The sequence below is a fragment of the Scyliorhinus canicula genome, chromosome 19, assembly GCF_902713615.1.
Source record: "Scyliorhinus canicula chromosome 19, sScyCan1.1, whole genome shotgun sequence".
NCBI classification, from domain to species: domain Eukaryota; kingdom Metazoa; phylum Chordata; class Chondrichthyes; order Carcharhiniformes; family Scyliorhinidae; genus Scyliorhinus; species Scyliorhinus canicula.
The window spans coordinates 92,858,026-92,875,897 of record NC_052164.1 but is presented as its reverse complement, the minus strand read 5'-3'; the positions used below and the strand labels follow the sequence as shown (position 1 = coordinate 92,875,897).

General features: G+C 46.8%; 1 protein-coding gene across 5 annotated transcripts in view; it reads right to left on the bottom strand.

Annotated features, from left to right (window-relative positions):
- alg9 (ALG9 alpha-1,2-mannosyltransferase) overlaps positions 1–17,872 on the bottom strand; it is a 245,372-nt gene that overhangs the window by 106,578 nt on the left and 120,922 nt on the right. For 4 of the 5 annotated variants that reach the window (XR_005458175.1, XM_038779072.1, XM_038779074.1 and 1 more), the window contains exon 14: positions 9,937–10,067. Coding sequence is in view for 4 of the 5 variants with exons in the window: in XM_038779072.1 (XP_038635000.1) it covers positions 9,937–10,067 (131 nt within the window). In the remaining variant the exon portion in view is untranslated. Of the gene's footprint in view, positions 1–2,452; positions 2,583–9,936; positions 10,068–17,872 lie in introns of all 5 variants that reach the window. The other variant, XM_038779073.1, reaches the window with a different exon arrangement.

Sequence of the window (17,872 nt, the reverse complement as noted above, 5' to 3'; positions counted from 1 at the left end):
CCGAGGTCCAGCCACCACATTCCACAGTTATTTCAACTCACGTGCCACAGGCTGTAGTAAAATCTCACAAACCGGAAAGTCACTTCAGAGATCTTTTCTCAGCCTTCTTTTCTCGGTCTGCCTTTAACCTCAGACTTCTTGGAAACTTCTCTACACTTGTTTTCTTAACCATCACTCCATGGTATAGCTTTTCTTCCAGCAAAGTTGAGAGAGGTGCTCCTTCTCTAGCCTTCTAAACCAACTGCTTCTAGAAGAGCTGTGAGAGTTTCCTTCTCTCTCACTACTGTTATGGGCCAGGGTTTAGAGAACCCCAAAGTGTATCATGGAGTTCACCTGACCCACAACTTTTAATAGATTGTGGTATGGGGAGCACACGGCCCACTCTACAGGTGTGGTACAGCAGAACTAGAAAAGTATTTTTTAAAAGCAAAACAATGTTTATTCTATGAACTCAAGTTAACCTTTTTAAAACATATTGTGAAAATCTTAGTAATCATTAATTCAAATACAACCCCCAAAGAACACAACACTAAGTAATCCTTAAGCTATCCTTTTAACATCCACATGACTTAAAATAAACCTTTAACAGAAGCACAACAGGTTAAAGTCACTACTGTAATTCTACTGTACTTGAGCTGTAATTCGTTTTAAATCACCAAAGGGTCAATTTACAGTTTTTTAGATTAGAGAGAGGGGCAGACAGAGATTTAGGGGCAGCACGGTAGCATGGTGGTTAGCATAAATGCTTCACAGCTCCAGGGTCCCAGGTTCGATTCCCGGCTGGGTCACTGTCTGTGCGGAGTCTGCACATCCTCCCCGTGTGTGCGTGGGTTTCCTCCGGGTGCTCCGGTTTCCTCCCACAGTCCAAAGATGTGCGGGTTAGGTGGATTGGCCATGCTAAATTGCCCGTAGTGTCCTAAAAAAGTCAGGTTAAGGGGGAGGGGTTGTTGGGTTACGGGTATAAGGTGGATACGTAGGTTTGAGTAAGGTGATCATTGCTCGGCACAACATCGAGAGCCGAAGGACCTGTTCTGTGCTGTACTGTTCTATCTAGAGAGAGAGAGAGGCTAATACCCCTTCTGGCTGTGACTGCAGCTATCCAGCTCTGAAAACAAAACTAAAACACACCCTGCAGCAAACAGCCTAAAACAAAAGTAAAAAGCTGACAGACAGCCCAGCTCCACCCACACTCTGACATCACTGATAAACACCCATTTCTTAAAGGTACATTTCTTAAACACCCATTTCTTAAAGGTACTCTCACATGACACTACCTATCTTCAACTGTAATCAAACTAGCTAACTAAACTTTAAAAACTCTACCTTACAAGGCCACATTGCTAAGCAACACCCACATCCTTCTGCCTTTTATTTATTCCTCACGCTACAACTCTCTCTAAACACAATAGGAACATAGTTGGAACCTAACCAACCCCCAGCATGAATCTAACTATAGGTTTTACCCTTACAGGCACAGAAACATTTCACACACTTAGAACTATCCCGTATTTCTAATGTTTACCAATACAAAACTGCATTTGTTTTCCTAACACAGATGTGAAAATGGTAGCTGGTTAAGTGCCTTTTGAACTGATCAAAGCAAAATGGAAGAGGGTGTGAAATGCTAACAGCCGACGATTGGCAGCCAACTATATTAAATACCAGTCCCAAGAGCTTTCGTACGAGAAGCAACCGACTAAGACAAACACAATATCCTCACTGCTGTCGATGGGATCAAGAGTTTCATTGGGAGGAAGTTTCCCTCGATGCCTCCAGTTTTTGAACGCTGGCGGTAGTAGCACGTAGGTTGAATCACTAACTTTGGTTTGAGCAACAAGTGCCCCCCCCCCCCCCCCCCCCCAAACACACCCCCGAGGTAGGCCAGAGCAATTGTTGTGACTTGAGAGCAATGGAACGTGAATGGAACTCGCAGACCTGAAAGTTCCGCTTCGTTGCCGTTACTGGGCTTGACAGAGCAGATGCCAAGAGGTTGTTTCACTTTGTGGGGGAATTGAGAATGAGGGGGCACAGTTTCAAAATAAGTGGAGGTGGGGCCTCCCGTTTATGACCGAGGTGAGGAGCATTTTCTTCTCTCAGAAGGTTGTCGGTCTCTGGAATTCTCATTCTGTGGAGGCTGGCTCATTGAATGTATCGGAGGCCGAGTTGGACAGATTTTTGACTGACAAGTGAATCAAGGGTTATGTGACCAGGCAGGAAAGTGGTGTTAATGCCACAATCAGGTCAGCCCTGATTGAATGGTGAAGCAGGCTTAAGGGGGCGAAAGGGTCTCATCTTACTCCTATGCCACAGATCTTTATATATATGACCTTAAGAAATCCCAAAGTGCTTTAGAGCTAGTCCAGTAGTATAGTCACCATCATAATGTAGGAAAAAGGGCAGATTCAACATTATTCCCTCATTCAATGGAATCAGATTAATGGACCCAGATTACCTGAGTACAAGAGGGAGCAATCAGCCTTGAATTCACCACAGTTAAGCTGAAACTGAGGTGAAAGGAATTGAGAGGATCATGCTGACGTCTTATGGATTTTCTTATCTGTCGAGCTGCATTTTTAAAATATCTGTTGACGGAAATGTGCTAAATAAGTATCAAGTAATTGATGACGTGCGTACACAGCTTGTGATCTGGTGAGTGGCTGCAAGAGCTAAATTACGTCACTAAATAATGCAGTAAGGCTAGTCTCGGGGCTCTGCTGCATCAAACACCTCCTGTCAGATCAGACAGCTGTGCTGGAGTCAGAGAGAGAGACACAGATGGGTTTAGCTGACTGCACTGTCATCACGAACTGGAGTAAGATGCTGCACTCAGCGATCTTGAAGCCTGATGGCTCTGTGCTTCGCCGAGACTGGTTCGTGAACTGCCCTGCTTGCATTTCCCCCTGAATATCACAGTGGGCTTTTCAGAGAGAGCTTAGGTTAGTTGCATCTGACTGACGTGGAATGAAACTTTATAAACTAAGGGCAGGGAAAGTCAAACGTTCAAAATCACAAATGCACTAGAAATTTGATTGCCTATGTGTAGCTCTTTACTGATCAATGATTTGGCCCAGAGCATTAACCCTTCTTGCTCTTACACTTGCAGCATCACCTCCTCTGCCACTCTCTAGTTGCCCTCACAGGTACAGTTGTGGGGCTCTTCTTGATTGCTTGCACACATTGATAAACTAGTTCAGAAGGTACTATGCGTCAGTAGCCAGCCACCGATAGGAGTGACAGACTTCACAATACTGTTTTCTGCTGCCAGTTCCGATCTCCGAGTTGCTTCCTTGTCCACTACAACATGGTCATGAACACTCACAACCTCATGAACCGTAGGCCAGCCTTTTCCTGTCAACTTGTGCAATTTATGTTTAACTAGAGCATAGAACATAGAACAGTACAGCACAGAACAGGCCCTTCGGCCCTCAATGTTGTGCCGAGCCATGATCACCCTACTCAAACCCACGTATCCACCCTATACCCGTAACCCAACAACCCCCCCCTTAACCTTACTTTTATTAGGACACTACGGGCAATTTAGCATGGCCAATCCACCTAACCCGCACATCTTTAGACTGTGGGAGGAAACCGGAGCACCCGGAGGAAACCCACGCACACAGGGGGAGGACGTGCAGACTCCACACAGACAGTGACCCAGCCGGGAATCGAACCTGGGACCCTGGAGCTGTGAAGCATTTATGCTAACCACCATGCTACCCTGTTGCCATCTTTCCTTGTCGATAGGCAAACATTTCAGCTGCATGTTGTGCGTCATCCAAGTGGCTGGAGGATGACGTGGCTTGCAACCCTCCGCCAGAAAACACAAGGACAACCTGCATTGCGACTTTACAGGTTTTGTTATCAAACAAACCTCATGGGAGTCACATACGGTCAATTTAGGACAAGTGACAAAAGGCATGGACAAAGGTAGGTTTTCAGAGGTGTGTTAAAGGACGGGGAGGCGGAGAAATTTAGGAAGAGAATTTCAGAGCTTAGGACCGAGGCAGCTGGATATAATTCAATTCCTCTGTGGTCCTTATATCTGCTCCAGAGCGGGGGCACGGCAGCACTGTGGTTAGCACAGTTGCTTCACAGCTCCAGGGTCCCAGGTTCGATTCCCCGCTAGGTCACGGTCTGTGCAGAGTCTGCACTTTCTTCATGTGTCTGCGTGGGTTTCCTCCGGTTGCTCCGGTTTCCTCCCACAGTCCAAAAATGTGCGCAGGTTAGGGGGATTGCTAAATTGCCCGTAGTGTCCAATAAGATTAAGTGGAGTTCCTGGGTTACAGGGATAGAGTGGAGCTGTGGGCTCTTTCCAAGGGCTGGTGCAGACTCGATGGGCCGAATGGTCTCCTTCTGCACTGTAAATTCGATGATCAGGATCTTTCTTGTGCCATTCCTTGGTTGCATAACTAGAATTGGGAATTCTTGCTGCAACCACTGGCTGCCCCTTCCGCTACATTCCCGCAAGCTCAAACCACATACTTTAGAAAATATTGTTGTGATCCCAGCTGATGTTACTACTGGACAAGTCAGATCACAGAGTGGAACCTGACTTGATAAATCCTAATTTCTATTTTCTTTTAGAAACCATAAAGGGCAGTGACTGAACAGATTCACAAGGGTCTGCTGATGAACTTTTAATAAAAGAATAAAACATTTAGTAAACAGGAAAATAAATTATATTATACTGGATTTCAATACAAACACCAGTAAATGAGTCAAATTACACTACTCCTTCACCCCAACTATACCTGAACAGATACATACAAATTCACAAAGATAACACAGGGTACACAATATATTTTATACCCTAATCTATAGAATAGAATCCATAGAATACCTACAGTGCAGAAGTAGGTCATTTGGCCCATCAAGTCTGCACTGACCCTCTGAAAGAGCACCCTACCTAGGCCCACTCCCCCGGCCCATCCCCGACGTCAGAAGCCGCTGACACTCCCACGCATGCGTGGACTCTCGCTGGCCAGCGGAGTCCCTTCGGCCCCGGCTGGCGTGGCACCAAAGGCCTTCCACGCCAGCCGGCGGGGTGCAAACTACTCCGGCGCCGGCCTAGCCCCTGAAGGTGCGGAGGATTCCGCACCTTTGGGGCGGGCCGCACCAGAGTGGTTCACACCACTCCGTCCCACCGGGTACAGGAGAATGCCGCCCGATGGGTCATGAAATTGAATGTAAACACTTGCAGTTCGAAGCTTTAAGCTTCTCAGCATGCCCAAAGGCTTGAAAAGGTTAAAGGGGAATGAAATGGACTGTAAGAAGCACTCAAAAGATTTACAACACATCAGAGGGAATACTTTTACCTTCATCTGATAGATCTTTGAATGTAGCATGCTAGGAGAAACATCAAAGGGTTTCAAAGCTACAGAGGGAAGACCAGCCACTCAACCCCTATCCTGGGAAAGACACCAGATCTGAGCCCTTCCAGCCCAGCCCAGGTCTGCGCCCCCCCTCCCCCCATCAACCCTTACGTCCTCTGAAGGACCCCCCTCAGAACCCTGGAGGTTAGTGTGGAGAGGGTAATTGATCCACCTCAGAGTCCATGGCACCAGGTTGGCACTGCCAAGGGCTGGGCCTAAAGGGGGGACCTGAAAGGGCAAGCCCATAACAGGGTGCCGCTCAGCTGTGGGGCGGGGCCTTGCCAGCAATTGGAGAAGGGGGCTGCAGTGTTTCTCTGAGATCAAGGTAGCCTTTGAAAATGGCACCTCTATCTGATGAGTAGGGCCCGTAAACATGTTTAGGCCCCACCTCTCAAAGGCAGTGCAAAACCCACCCCTCGCCAAAAAAAAGTGCCGTTGAATAAACACCTGATTAGTGCAGCCAGGACCAGCCGGAAACGCACTGATTTTCCCACCACCGGCAGCACTGGGAATTCATTTGGGAGAATTGCGGCCGAGATAAATTTATTTATTTTCCATTTCTGCCGCTTGTCACTGTGCATATCTTTTTGTAAAGCTTATTCAAAGTTGGCGATGGAAGAGCTGTGTCTTTACTCAATGCAGAAAATGGCCCTTTTCTGATCAGCACATTTTTTTTTTAATAGCAATTTTTTCCCCAGAATTCAGATTGTTATCCTTCGTGAGGCAAACTTACAAAGCAAGAACATTGCAATAATTTACAGGAATGCAGAAGTCTTGTTTGGATCACAGGACAGTGGTATAGTGTGGTGAAGCATCATGCATTTGTAGTCACACAATCCCTCATTCCTTTGCGTTCCATGCCAAATGAGGAGATATTTGGGACATGTTGATAAAAGATGTTGGTTTGGTTTTATGGAGCTATTTAAAAGAAGAGGGAGGGTGAGAGAGAGGCAAAGTTTTTGAGAGAGGGTTTTTCAGAGCTTAAGTCCTCGGCAGCTGGGAGAATAGCTATAGATTTGGGGGGGGGGGGGCGGGATTCTCCAATCCCGTGGCAGAGTGTCCACGCTGTCGTAAACGCCGTCGCGTTTTACGGGCCGCTCCCATGTCCAATTCTGGCTCCCCCAGGAGGCCAGCATGGCACTGGAGTGGTTCGCGCCACTCCAGCTGCAGATCCCGGCGCGAACTGTGCGCAGTGGGATCCGCGCATGCGCAGTTGCGCCGGCGCCAACGAGGACATGCGCAATGGCCTCCTTCAACGCGCCGGCCCCGACGCAACATGGCGCAGGGCTACAGGCGCCGGCGTGTAGGAAAGGAGGACCCCAGCCACCGAGGCCGGCCCCACTCCAGCAACCTGAGCACATATCTAAGGGTGAGACTCCAGGGCAGTACTGAGGGAGTGCTGCACTGCGCAAAGGGGTCGCCTTCCAGGCGGGATGTTAAACCAAGGTCCCGCCTGCCCTCTCGGGTTGACAACTGCGATTGAATGTATTCCTAGAAGTTTCATTCCACAGTTTTCCCCCACATTCCAGCCATCAATCGACCAACACATCCATCCTTGTGGGGCATTGCATGTCCAATCGGAAAGTAAAATCAACATCCAATGGGGCGATGCTTGACTTTCAACCAAACGGCAACTCCCCCCTCCCTCCGCCATTGTCAAGATGTTTATATCTGATGAAGAGAAATGTTCAAAGAAAATGGCCAAAAAATCCCCCAATCTGTATTTAATGTCCCGATGAATTCCTCCAGGATTGCACATTGTCAATTCCTGGATACTCCTGGCCAATCCTGGAGGGTTGGCTGCCCTATCAGGTGGATGTAAAGATGCCATTGCACCAGTCTCGGAGGAAGTTTCTCTGCTGGTAAACAGGTTAAATACTCTTTTGTTCATATTCTTTGCTGGGGGCTGCACGGTGACACTGTGTTTAGCACTGCTGCCTCATAACTCCAGGGTCCCGGGTTCAATTCTGGCCTCGGGTGACTATCTGTGTGGAGTTTCTCCCCGTGTCTGCGTGGGTTTCCTCCGGGTGCTCCGGTTTCCTCCCGCAGTCCAAAGAGGTGTGGGTTAAGTGGATTGGCCATGCTAAATGAATTTTGGCCCCTTAGTGTCCAAAAGGTTGGGTGGGGTTACTAGGTTACGGGGATAGGGTGGAGGTGAGCTTAAGTAGGGTGCTCTTTCCAAGAGCCGGTGCAGACTCGATGGGCCGAATGGCCTCCTTCTGCACTGTAAATTCTATGATTCTATACTCAAAACGGTTGCAGCCGCCCTTCAAAAAATGCTCAATTGCCTGAAGAGTGCTTTGGAGTGGAACTTTATTGTGAGGTTAACTTTCTTTAATCCGAAATTGGACTGAGGCTGGAGAATAGAAGCATGTAGCAGAATCAGGTGAGGGAAAGAGGGAATATGGAGCCATCGAGGATGTACAATTTTATCTGGATCCCGTGCAGGGGTCAGTATAGAGACTTAGGTCCCGTGCACGCCCACGGTATGATTTTAATCACCTTTAGTCTGAACTGAATTTTTATTTTCCATTAAAACTCACGAGAGTATCTGAATTAGGCACTCTGCCATTGCAGTTTCCTGACACTACGCAACCAGCAATGTTACAGAATTACGGTCCACTGAAGGAATGCTTAACTTTGCACTGAACCGGCATTGGTTTCTTTGATTCCTTCACCCACAATATGCATTGCTAATCAGTAGATTGCGGCTGTGGCTGCATCCACCCCCTCCCCCCCCCCCTCCCCCCCGCAGGGCTTGTTACAAGGACCACGGCAAACTCTGGATTCGAGGTCTCAGGGGCCGTAAACCTCAGGATATCTACTAATCTGGAATTGCAGGCCACTCGTGGTAAGGGTTGTGTCAATTGTTTAAAATCATCTGCAGCTTTCTCCAGAGTACCAAGTGCTGGGTTCAGCTAAGGCCCTTCACCCTTAAGGCAACAGAGTTCATATTACAGACCAAAGAACAATACAGCACAGGAACAGGCCCTTCGGCCCTCCGAGCCTGTACCGGTCAAGATTGGCCAAAACCCTCAGCACTTCCAAGTGCCGTATCCCTCTATACCCATCCTATCCACGTATTTGTCGAGATACCTTTTGAACGTTGTTAATGTATCTGCTTCCTCAACATCCCCTGGCAACGCGTTCCAGGCACTCACCACCCTCCGTGTAAAAAACCTGCCTCGCACATCTCCTCTAAACTTTGCCCCACGGACCTTAAACCAATGCCCCCTGGTGGCTGACCCCTCCATCCTGGGAAAGAGTGCCTGCCCATCCGCTCTATCCATGCGTCTCATAATCTTGTAGACCTCTATCAGGTCACCCCTCAACCTCCGTAGTTCTTATGAAAACAGTCCAAGTCTATTCAGCCTCTCTGCATAGCTAACACCCTCCAGACCAGGATCCACATTGTAGACGGCTCCTTTTATCTCCAACTCTGTCAAGTGTTGCTGGGGTTAGGGAGGTTGTAGCTTTGTGCTTCACCCTCTCTTCCTACTGTTTTCCTTTGAGATAATGCGAGAAAATATTGGAGCAGGACTCAGTGAGATCATCAATGTCCAACACAACACAATTAAAATCAAAAGTTCACCCTGTGAGATATACTGGATGAGGTACTTTGAGGTGCAGTTTGCTGCGTTAAAGCACTCTGGGAGTCAAGACATTGTTAAACCATTGTTAAGGCAAATGCTCTCAATGGTATAATAAAGATTGTCCTTGGCGTACTGCTGCCAGTGAAAGCGGAGCAACATATTAGTCGATAGTCTAGAATGTAGAGAGCAGTAAGTTAGGAGTAACCACCTGAAGACCAATCAGGATCTTCAAAAATGAAGCAAGTCATTAACATAAATCTAAGTATGTGAACTCAATTTGCTGGCTTTTTCCAACAGCACCTTCCAAACCCGCGTCTCTACCACCCAGAAACAAAAGGGCAGCGGATCATGGGATCACCATCACTTGCAAGTTCCCCTCCAAGCCACTCACCATCCTGACTTGCAACTACAGCACTATCCCTTCACAGCTGCTGGGTCAATGTCCTGGAATTCCCTTGGTAACAGCACTGTGGGTGTTCCTACAGCGCATGGACTGCAGCGGTTCAAGAAGGCAGCTCACCGCTATCTGCTCAAGGGCAAGAACGGACGATAAGCTAATGTTGGTCGAGTCAGCCATACCCTAAACCTCATGAATGAATCAATGAAAAGTATAAATGTACTCTGCTTACAGCAACACCGATAGTAGATATAAAAACTATAGTAGACTTGGAAACCTCAATGTGATTTTGTTGCTTAGCTTCAGGGCAAGTTATTGCTTGGAAACTGCATTTTCACTCCCTCTGGGGAGTAAAATCTGTGTTAGTTGGACAACAGATTGCACAGCGTGTAAAAATGTAGAGAATCATGCCAGTTCTCACATGATGTCAAGTCAAGTTGCCTTGCCGACTTATTGCGGTCTTAATTATGTCGTGATAAACAGTTGCACGGACACAAAAGGTCACCATTTATCATGTCAAAGTTCCATTAGTAAACGCTAACAGTTTTAATTGTTTCAAAGAATACCAGCTCACCGTGTGACATCCAAGAATGGTTTGTATGCTATGATCATCCATTCTTCTTTGTTTGCAGAATATCTTGGCTCACGTGGAGTCTCTGTCTCTCTGTCGAGGTCAACCAAGTAATGGCACTGTTTGATGTCAACCTGAGAAGATCAAGTTGAAATATGCTACAGTCATTCTCAACATTAAAGGGTAAATTCAACCCTCCCGTGATCCCAGCACTGAGCCGCGTTGATGGAAGGCTAGAAAGTCATTGCCAATAGTGTTTTAGACTCACCTCTGAAAACTCTGTGGAACAGATAAACTTGATTGTAATACTGATAGAATAACGTGTTAAATGTACTACTTGCACCCTTTTCAAAGAATATCATTAATTACACATATCTCATTGTATCACCAGCTATATTCAGCAAGTAATGTATTTTTGAATCGCGAGGGTTGCAGTTCCAAGTTCCACCCCCAGGACTTTAGCACATAATCTAGACCAACTCATTTGAAGAGTGCTGATGGAGTGCTACATTGACTGAGGCGCCACAGGGACATTAAAGCCAGAGCTCCGTTGGCCTGTTTTTGCGACTGGGTGGCAAATGATGTCTGGTGAAGCGCCTTGGGACATTTTACTACTTTAAAGGTGCTACATAAATGCAAATTGTTGCTCTTGAGTGCCTTTCCAAAGAGATTTGGATAAGTACCGAAAGATAAATTTTTTCAAGGTCTCTGATGAAAAGGTGGAACTCGCGGAGTTACTCTTGCAAAGAGGCATGTACATGACAGGCCAAATGGGGCTGGTTTAGCACAGTGGGCTAAGACAGCTGCGCTTGTAATGCGGAACAAGACCAGCAGCGCGGGTTCAATTCCCGTTCCAGCCTCCCCGTACAGGCGCCGGAATGTGGTGACTAGGGACTTTCCACAGTCACTTCGTTGAAGCCTATTTGCGACAATAAGCGATTATTATTATTATTATGATTATTAAACGGCCTACAATCATTCCATATATCCAGAATTTATGCTACAGTTTCATGTTGGACACCCGAAGAATATGGTCTCAGTTTTGTGGAATGCAACATAATATAGAAGTTACTGCGCGAGGTGTGAAATACCAGATGACATAATCTTTAATTTTGCACAGACAAAGCTGCAAAATGGTCATGTACAAAAAACTGTACTTAATAATAACTGATGATGATACAAGCCATCAGCTGCAACAAGGTCTGTTTCCCTCTCTCTTCCTCTCCCCACAGAACCTTCTGGATTTTTCTTTCTCTGCTTACTGGACTGGCTGGTGTTTTCCCTCTTTGCTTACCTCTCCCCATCCCCGTGGGTGGGTGGACGCATGACTCCAGTCTCTTAGAGACCAGTCCCTCAAGGTAGATGACACTTATGTCAGAAAATGGTTACATTTAAAAAGTAACGACAAAATTGATTCCTAGTGCAAGATGCCCCCAGCTTTACGCAAGATATTTTCACCCAGAGGGCATCAGGAAGTCGCCTTCTGCAGGGGTAGTGGAGGCAGAAACCCCTATAACATTTAAACAGTATGTGGACATGCTTTTGAAGTGCTGTTACTGTCATAATATCTACTAATGTATATAATGAGATGCAGACAGGCAGTGATTGACACATAGGATGACCAGTAAGCATACAACACAGTACAGCCAATCACCAGACAGGACACTACCACTATAAAGCCAGAGGACACTAGGGGCGCGATTCTCCGCAAATGCGGAGAGTCGTAAAGGCTGTCGTGAAACTGGCCGTGTTTCACGGCAGCCTCCGCGCCCCCTCCCGGGACCGTGAAGCACGGCATCGCGGGCTTAGCGACCGTCGCAAAGCCCGCGCGCCAAGCGTCACGGCGGCTGACGCGCACAATGACGTCAGCCGCGCATGCGCGGGTTGGACAGCTCCAACCTGCGCATGCGCGGATGAGGTCATCACGCATATGCGTCAACCCCGCGCATGCGCGGGCCGTCATGCCCCTCACGGCAGAGGAACAAACAGTGCGCGGGTATCAGACCCGCTGCCCGTGATCGGTGCCCACCGCAGGCCCATGCCACCCTTGGCATGGCCGTGGTGCGGCCATGCCAATCGGTGCCATGGTTGTCCGGAACAGCACTTTGCGGCCGTTTTCACGAACGGTGAGAGCAGGTGTGTTTGCGTTCGTGAAAACGGCCGTAAAGGCCTGGGAACTCGGCCCATCAGCCTGGGGAGAATCGCTGTTCGCCGTAAAAAACGGCGATTCGTGTCGTGGGGCAGCCGTGGGGGGGGGGGGGGGGGGGGGGGGGAGAATAGCGGGAGGTCGGGAAAAATGACGGGAAGGCCCTCCCGCTATTCTCCGACCCGTCGTGGGCAGCGGAGAATCGCGCCCTAGGTTTCCCGCTCTCTTGGGACTCAGCTACTGAGACAGAGTCCACGAGCTAGCAAGTGCAAACACCACGCGGTAGCTAGTAAGTCTGGTCAGGCTACTACAAGGTCACCAGTCAGATCAGTATAGAGCTGAATATGTATAGCAGTTCTATTGTTGAATAAAACAATGTTGGATCTTCTCCAGTGTTAGACGTCTGTTTCTAACTTCCCTGCATCGAGTGCAGTCCACATCGAACCAACCTGCCTAACATCAGTTACATGTAAGGCTATGACGATGAGCTAGAAAGTGGGATTATGCTAGCTGGCAGCTAGTCGGCTAGTGCGAGCAGGATGAGTAAAATGGCCTCTTTTCATGTTGTAAATTTCTATGATTTCTACTCCAGAAAGTATGTCCCACACATTCAATCTTTTTCTTCACTTTGGCACCTCCTTTGTGAATGGAAAACACTTAAAACAAAAATAGCAGGAAAGATGTTTGGAATAATCTGCCAAGCAAAAACTAAGCTTCCAAATGCAACCAAATTATACAAGATGTACTGGAGAAATGTGCCTCTTCTCTTCACCACAGTTAGCACACTGGGCTAAATCGCTGGCTTTGAAAGCAGACCAAGGCAGGCCAGCAGCACGGGTTCAATTCCCGTACCAGCCTCCCCGAACAGGCGCCGGAATGTGGCGACTAGGGGCTTTGCACAGTAACTTCATTGAAGCCTACTCGTGACAATAAGCGATTTTCTTCATTGACTTTACTTCCAAATGTACATTTGCAGGTTCAGCACACACTGAACTGTCAGGAGTTATAAAGCATTGAAGGTAGTCACGATGGGGAGTGGGAAAACTGGAGAAAAACATGGAAATGTAAAACATTCTGGATTTTCTTCCCATCCCCTCTTTACTTTAACTTGTACAAGGTTAATGCTCAAGTTGGGGTGCATCTATTCTGCCTGGATGTTAGCTAGCTGCATCAGCACAAACGAGAACCCACTCAGAGACAGTCTGCTCCCTTTTAAGCTGTCTTTACGTCACTTTGCAGTGGAGTAACTGACAGCAGAGAGCATAAAAAGGCAGATAACTATTGGTGTTAAAGCTTGCATAACAGAGCATGCTCAGGCTGCTGAAACAGGAGCATCGCCGAGAACTTACAAGATGTCATGTTAAATTTATCGATCGTTTAAACATGTATTGTTTTCTGAGACTTACTCAAGAGTGGTTAGTCCAACAGCTTCCATTTTCAGAGATCAATATATGTGCAAAGCATTAAGAAGATTCAGGAGTGTCAGATTCTTATCAATTAAGCATTGCCAGTACTGATCCTCACTGTCTGTCTGTGTAACTGGAACAACTGTAGGCATCAATTAAGTGAACGATAAAGTCCTTTCTCAGTTCACGTTTGTTCAGGGTACATTTTCCCTACATGCCCTCACTGTTCAGAGAACCAGAGTTATTTTATTATTCCTGTTGGTTTCCCAACAGTGATCCTTTATTCTTTCAAGAGTGTTGCTTTAAGGCCAGCACTTGTTGCCCATCCCTAATTGCCCTTGAACTCAGTGGCTTGCTCGGCTATTTCAGAGGGAAGTTACGAGTCAATCTCATTGCTGTGGGTCTGGGATCACATGTCGGTTAGAGTGGGTAAGGACGGGGGATCACATGTCGGTTAGAGTGGGTAAAGACGGAAGATTTCCTGCCCTATAATGGGTTTTTACAACAATTGATGGTAGTTTAATGGTCAGAACTTTTAATTTCAGATTTATGAATTTAATTCAAATTCCACTAGCTGCCATAGGCATTTGAAGCCATGTCCCCAGAGCATCTAGACTGCTCGTCCAGTGACATTACCGCTGTGCCAGTGCCTCCACGTTGATATCTGTGATGTCCGTGTGCTCAGTGAACAAAGCTCTGGCCAACATCTACACCATATTTATAATCTTTAATGTCACAAGTAGGCTTACATTAACACTGCAATGAAGTTACTGTGAAAAGCACCTTGTCGCCACACTTGAGTGCCTGTTCAGGTGTACTGAGGGAGGATTCAGAATGTCCAATACACCGAACAGCACGTTTTTCGAGGCTTATGGGAGGAAACCGGAACACCCGGAGGAAACCCACGCAGACGCACGGAGAAAGGGCAGACTCCACGCGGACTCCAAGCCGGAATCGAACCTGGGACCCTGGCGCTGTGAGCAACAGTGCTACCCACTGTGCTACCTTGCTGCCCGATTGTGCTACCGATTGCAGCAGTTTGAAAAGGTGGCCCGGCACCACCTTGACAAGGGCAATTAGGGATGGGCAATGAAGGCTGGTCTTGCCAACAATGCTGACATCCTATGAAACGATTGTTAAAAAAATGAAAGCATATGTGCCTACTGTAACAGGAACTTGCAAGCTATTAATATGCAGGTGGCACACAGTCAGGGATAATATCCCATTTGTGTCGCCATGCCAATTGTCATGCCAGTATCCAAGATATCATCCCACAGATTCCATAATAGATTGATCTTTGGGGGTGTCCTGCTGTTGTCAAAGGCACAAAATAGATTGAATCTCGGAAAGATTATTTTTCTTTCGGGTGATTAGCATTGGAAATTGCAGGTAAAAAATGCTCGGACAGAGTGAAGTTTTGTTGTGGAAGCCAGTAAACTGCAAGAGATCTTCTTTCGAAATAAACCTGCTTAAAACCAAGGCAAACCGTGGCCTATTGTCAAGATAGTGCGTCAGCCAGAAAATTCCCTTTTATTGTGTGTTTTGCTGTATTAGAACATATCGGAAGCACCAAAATGAAGGCATTGCAAAAAAAGGTTTGAGAAAGATAAGGTTTCCCCGAAGCTATGTTCTGTTAGAATTGTCTCAAATGGTTTCAGAAACCACAATTCTTTCGCACTATTTCGGCGCGGTTACAATCCCACTGGCCGGCCTCCAAAAGGCACTGCGAAGTTGGACGAATGAATTGGCCCCGACACAATTGCTGGAGCCAGCCTCGTCTTTACTTCAGTCAGTATCGTTTATCATGCTTGCATTGATCTTTCTGCCACCTTCCTCCTTTCTTTGCCGGTCAAGCGATCTGTGAAAGCTGCCCTGTGATTAACTGTGTAAATAGCCGGTCTCACATTGAAAGGGGAGGTGAACCAGAACAGGCACAGCTCCCATCACTATAGGGAAGGAGTGGGCCAAACATAGAGCCACAGACTATCTGGCTCCAAAGTGGCTGCATTGCTTAATTCGGGCATAAAGCTGATTTGTGTTTGGTGCCAGCCTACTTTTGTTTTCCCCCACCACAAAGCAATTTGGAGACCAAACGTTTGGCAGGCACTCAAAAAGCCTTTCATCCTTGTAGCCGGACCCGCTGAATGACTGTGTAGGCGTGGTTGTTAAAGAGCTGACAACCCGTAATACAGGATTTCTGAGGAAGGAATTAATGGCACAAAATGCATCGGTATGTCAGGCAGAAAGATGCCAGTCTGAGGAGCTGGGGTTGTCGGGTGCAAACTGCCCTGTCGTGCATTTCCAGCAACCTCTGGTTCTGTTTTAGATTTCAAGTAATAACTTTTTGATTAATACCACACTGCCATCGATAGCCTACCTTATGGTTAAAATAAATTGTTCTAGCCTAACCAAATGGCCTACTCCTGCTCCTATTTATGTTCCAGACAGGAACTTGTTCACTTTTACAAGCATTCAAATTGGCTTCTGATTGACATGGACGTAGGCGGCACTGCGGCACAGTGGTTAGCACGGCTGCCTCACAGCGCCAGGGACAGGGGTTCAAATCCGGCCTTGGGTGACTGCCTGTGTGGAGTTTGCACGTTCTCCCCGTGTCTGCGTGGGTTTCCTCCGGGTGCTCCGGCTTGCCCCCACAATCCAAAGATGTGCAGGTTAGGTGGATTGGCCGTGCAAAATTGTCCTTTAAGTATCCAAAGAGGTGTAGGTTAGGTGGTGTTAAGGGGATAGGGCGGGTGCGTGGACCTGGGTAGGGTGCTCTTTCGGAGGGTTGGTATAGACTTGATGGGCCAAATAGCCAGCTTCCTTCTACACTGCAGGGATTCAATGGATTCTAGTGAACAGAATCATTTATTTCCAATGATTAGCCAGTGTTTTATAACAATCCTGTCTTTATACAACACTTCTTACATAGTAAAACATCTCAAGGCACTTCAGAGGGGTAACATCAAACAAAACGCAATAGTTACCCATATAAGGAAGAAGCAATTAAGAATGCAAATGATATGCTGGCTTTTATTACATGCAAATTTGAGTATAAGAGTAAAGATGTCTTACGGCAATTAAATGGGTCCTTAGTGCGACCACACCTGGAGTAGTGTGTGCAGTTTTGGTCTCCTTACCTAAGGAAAGATATAGTTCCCACACAGGGAGCACAATGAAAGTTCACAATACTAATTCCTGGGAAGGAGGCACTGTCCTGTGAGGGATAATTCAAAAGATTGGCCTTTTGTTCGCCTGTGTTTAAAAGAATGAGAGGTGATCTCATTCAAAGATACAAAGTTCTTACGCGGCAGGGTAGATGCAGGACGGATGTTTCTTCTAGCTGGATTAAAGACAGGGAAGAAATTCTGGGAGCCTCTGTGGCTCAAATATAATTTATAAAACAGCAATAACTTTGTGTCCTAAAGGTGTAGACTAGATTGAATACAGCACTACCATTGCAATGGATAATTCACCTGAAGGTAGCTGTTTTATGGATATTTGTAAGGGATGATTAAAACGTGGACACTTTCTTATTCTTTCTGTGCATTCCCTGGCCCACACCAATGTTATGCCCTGTGCCGACTCCAAACACTCCATCACTGGTGACTGTGCTTTAAGCTTAGGCCCTAAGCTCTGGGTTTCCGTGCACAAAACATTGCGCCTCTCGCCCTGCTTCTGCTCCTTTCCATCACTCCTGACCTAACTTTCGGGACCTGCCCTAATATAACGACATAATAAATAGGAGCAGACGTAGACCATTCAGCCCTTCAAACTTGCTCCACCATCCAATGAGATCATGGCTGATCTTCAACTTCAACACAATTTTTCTTGCAATATCCCCGTAACCCCTGATGTTTTTAATGTGCTGAAATCCGTCGGTCTCATTCTTGAACATACTCAATGACCTATCCTGCACGGCTCTCTGGGGTACAGAGTTCCAAAGGTTCACCACCCTCTGAATGAAGAAATTCCTCCTCCTCAAGCCCTGCCCATTATTCTGAGACTTTGTCTCCTGTTCTGGAGCCCCAGCTAGAAGAAACATCCTTCCTGCATCTACCCTGTCGTGCTCTATAAGAACATTGTATCTTTGAATTCATTGCAATGGGAGTGCTGTATTTAATCTAGTCTACACCTTTAGGCCACAAAGTTATTGCTGTTTTATGAAGTATATTTGAGCCACAGAGGCTCCCAGAATTTCTTCCCTGTCTTTAATCCAATATTTCCACAACCATTTATAATCAAACGACCGCATAATAGGCACAGATTCAAAACCAGAAGTAATCCTTCCCTCGAGTATTTTTCAGCAAAATATAATGCAGCATCGTCAAACTTTCATCCTGATGTGAGTATTTTGACAAGGTACAATAGACATTGCAGTTGCTGTGGG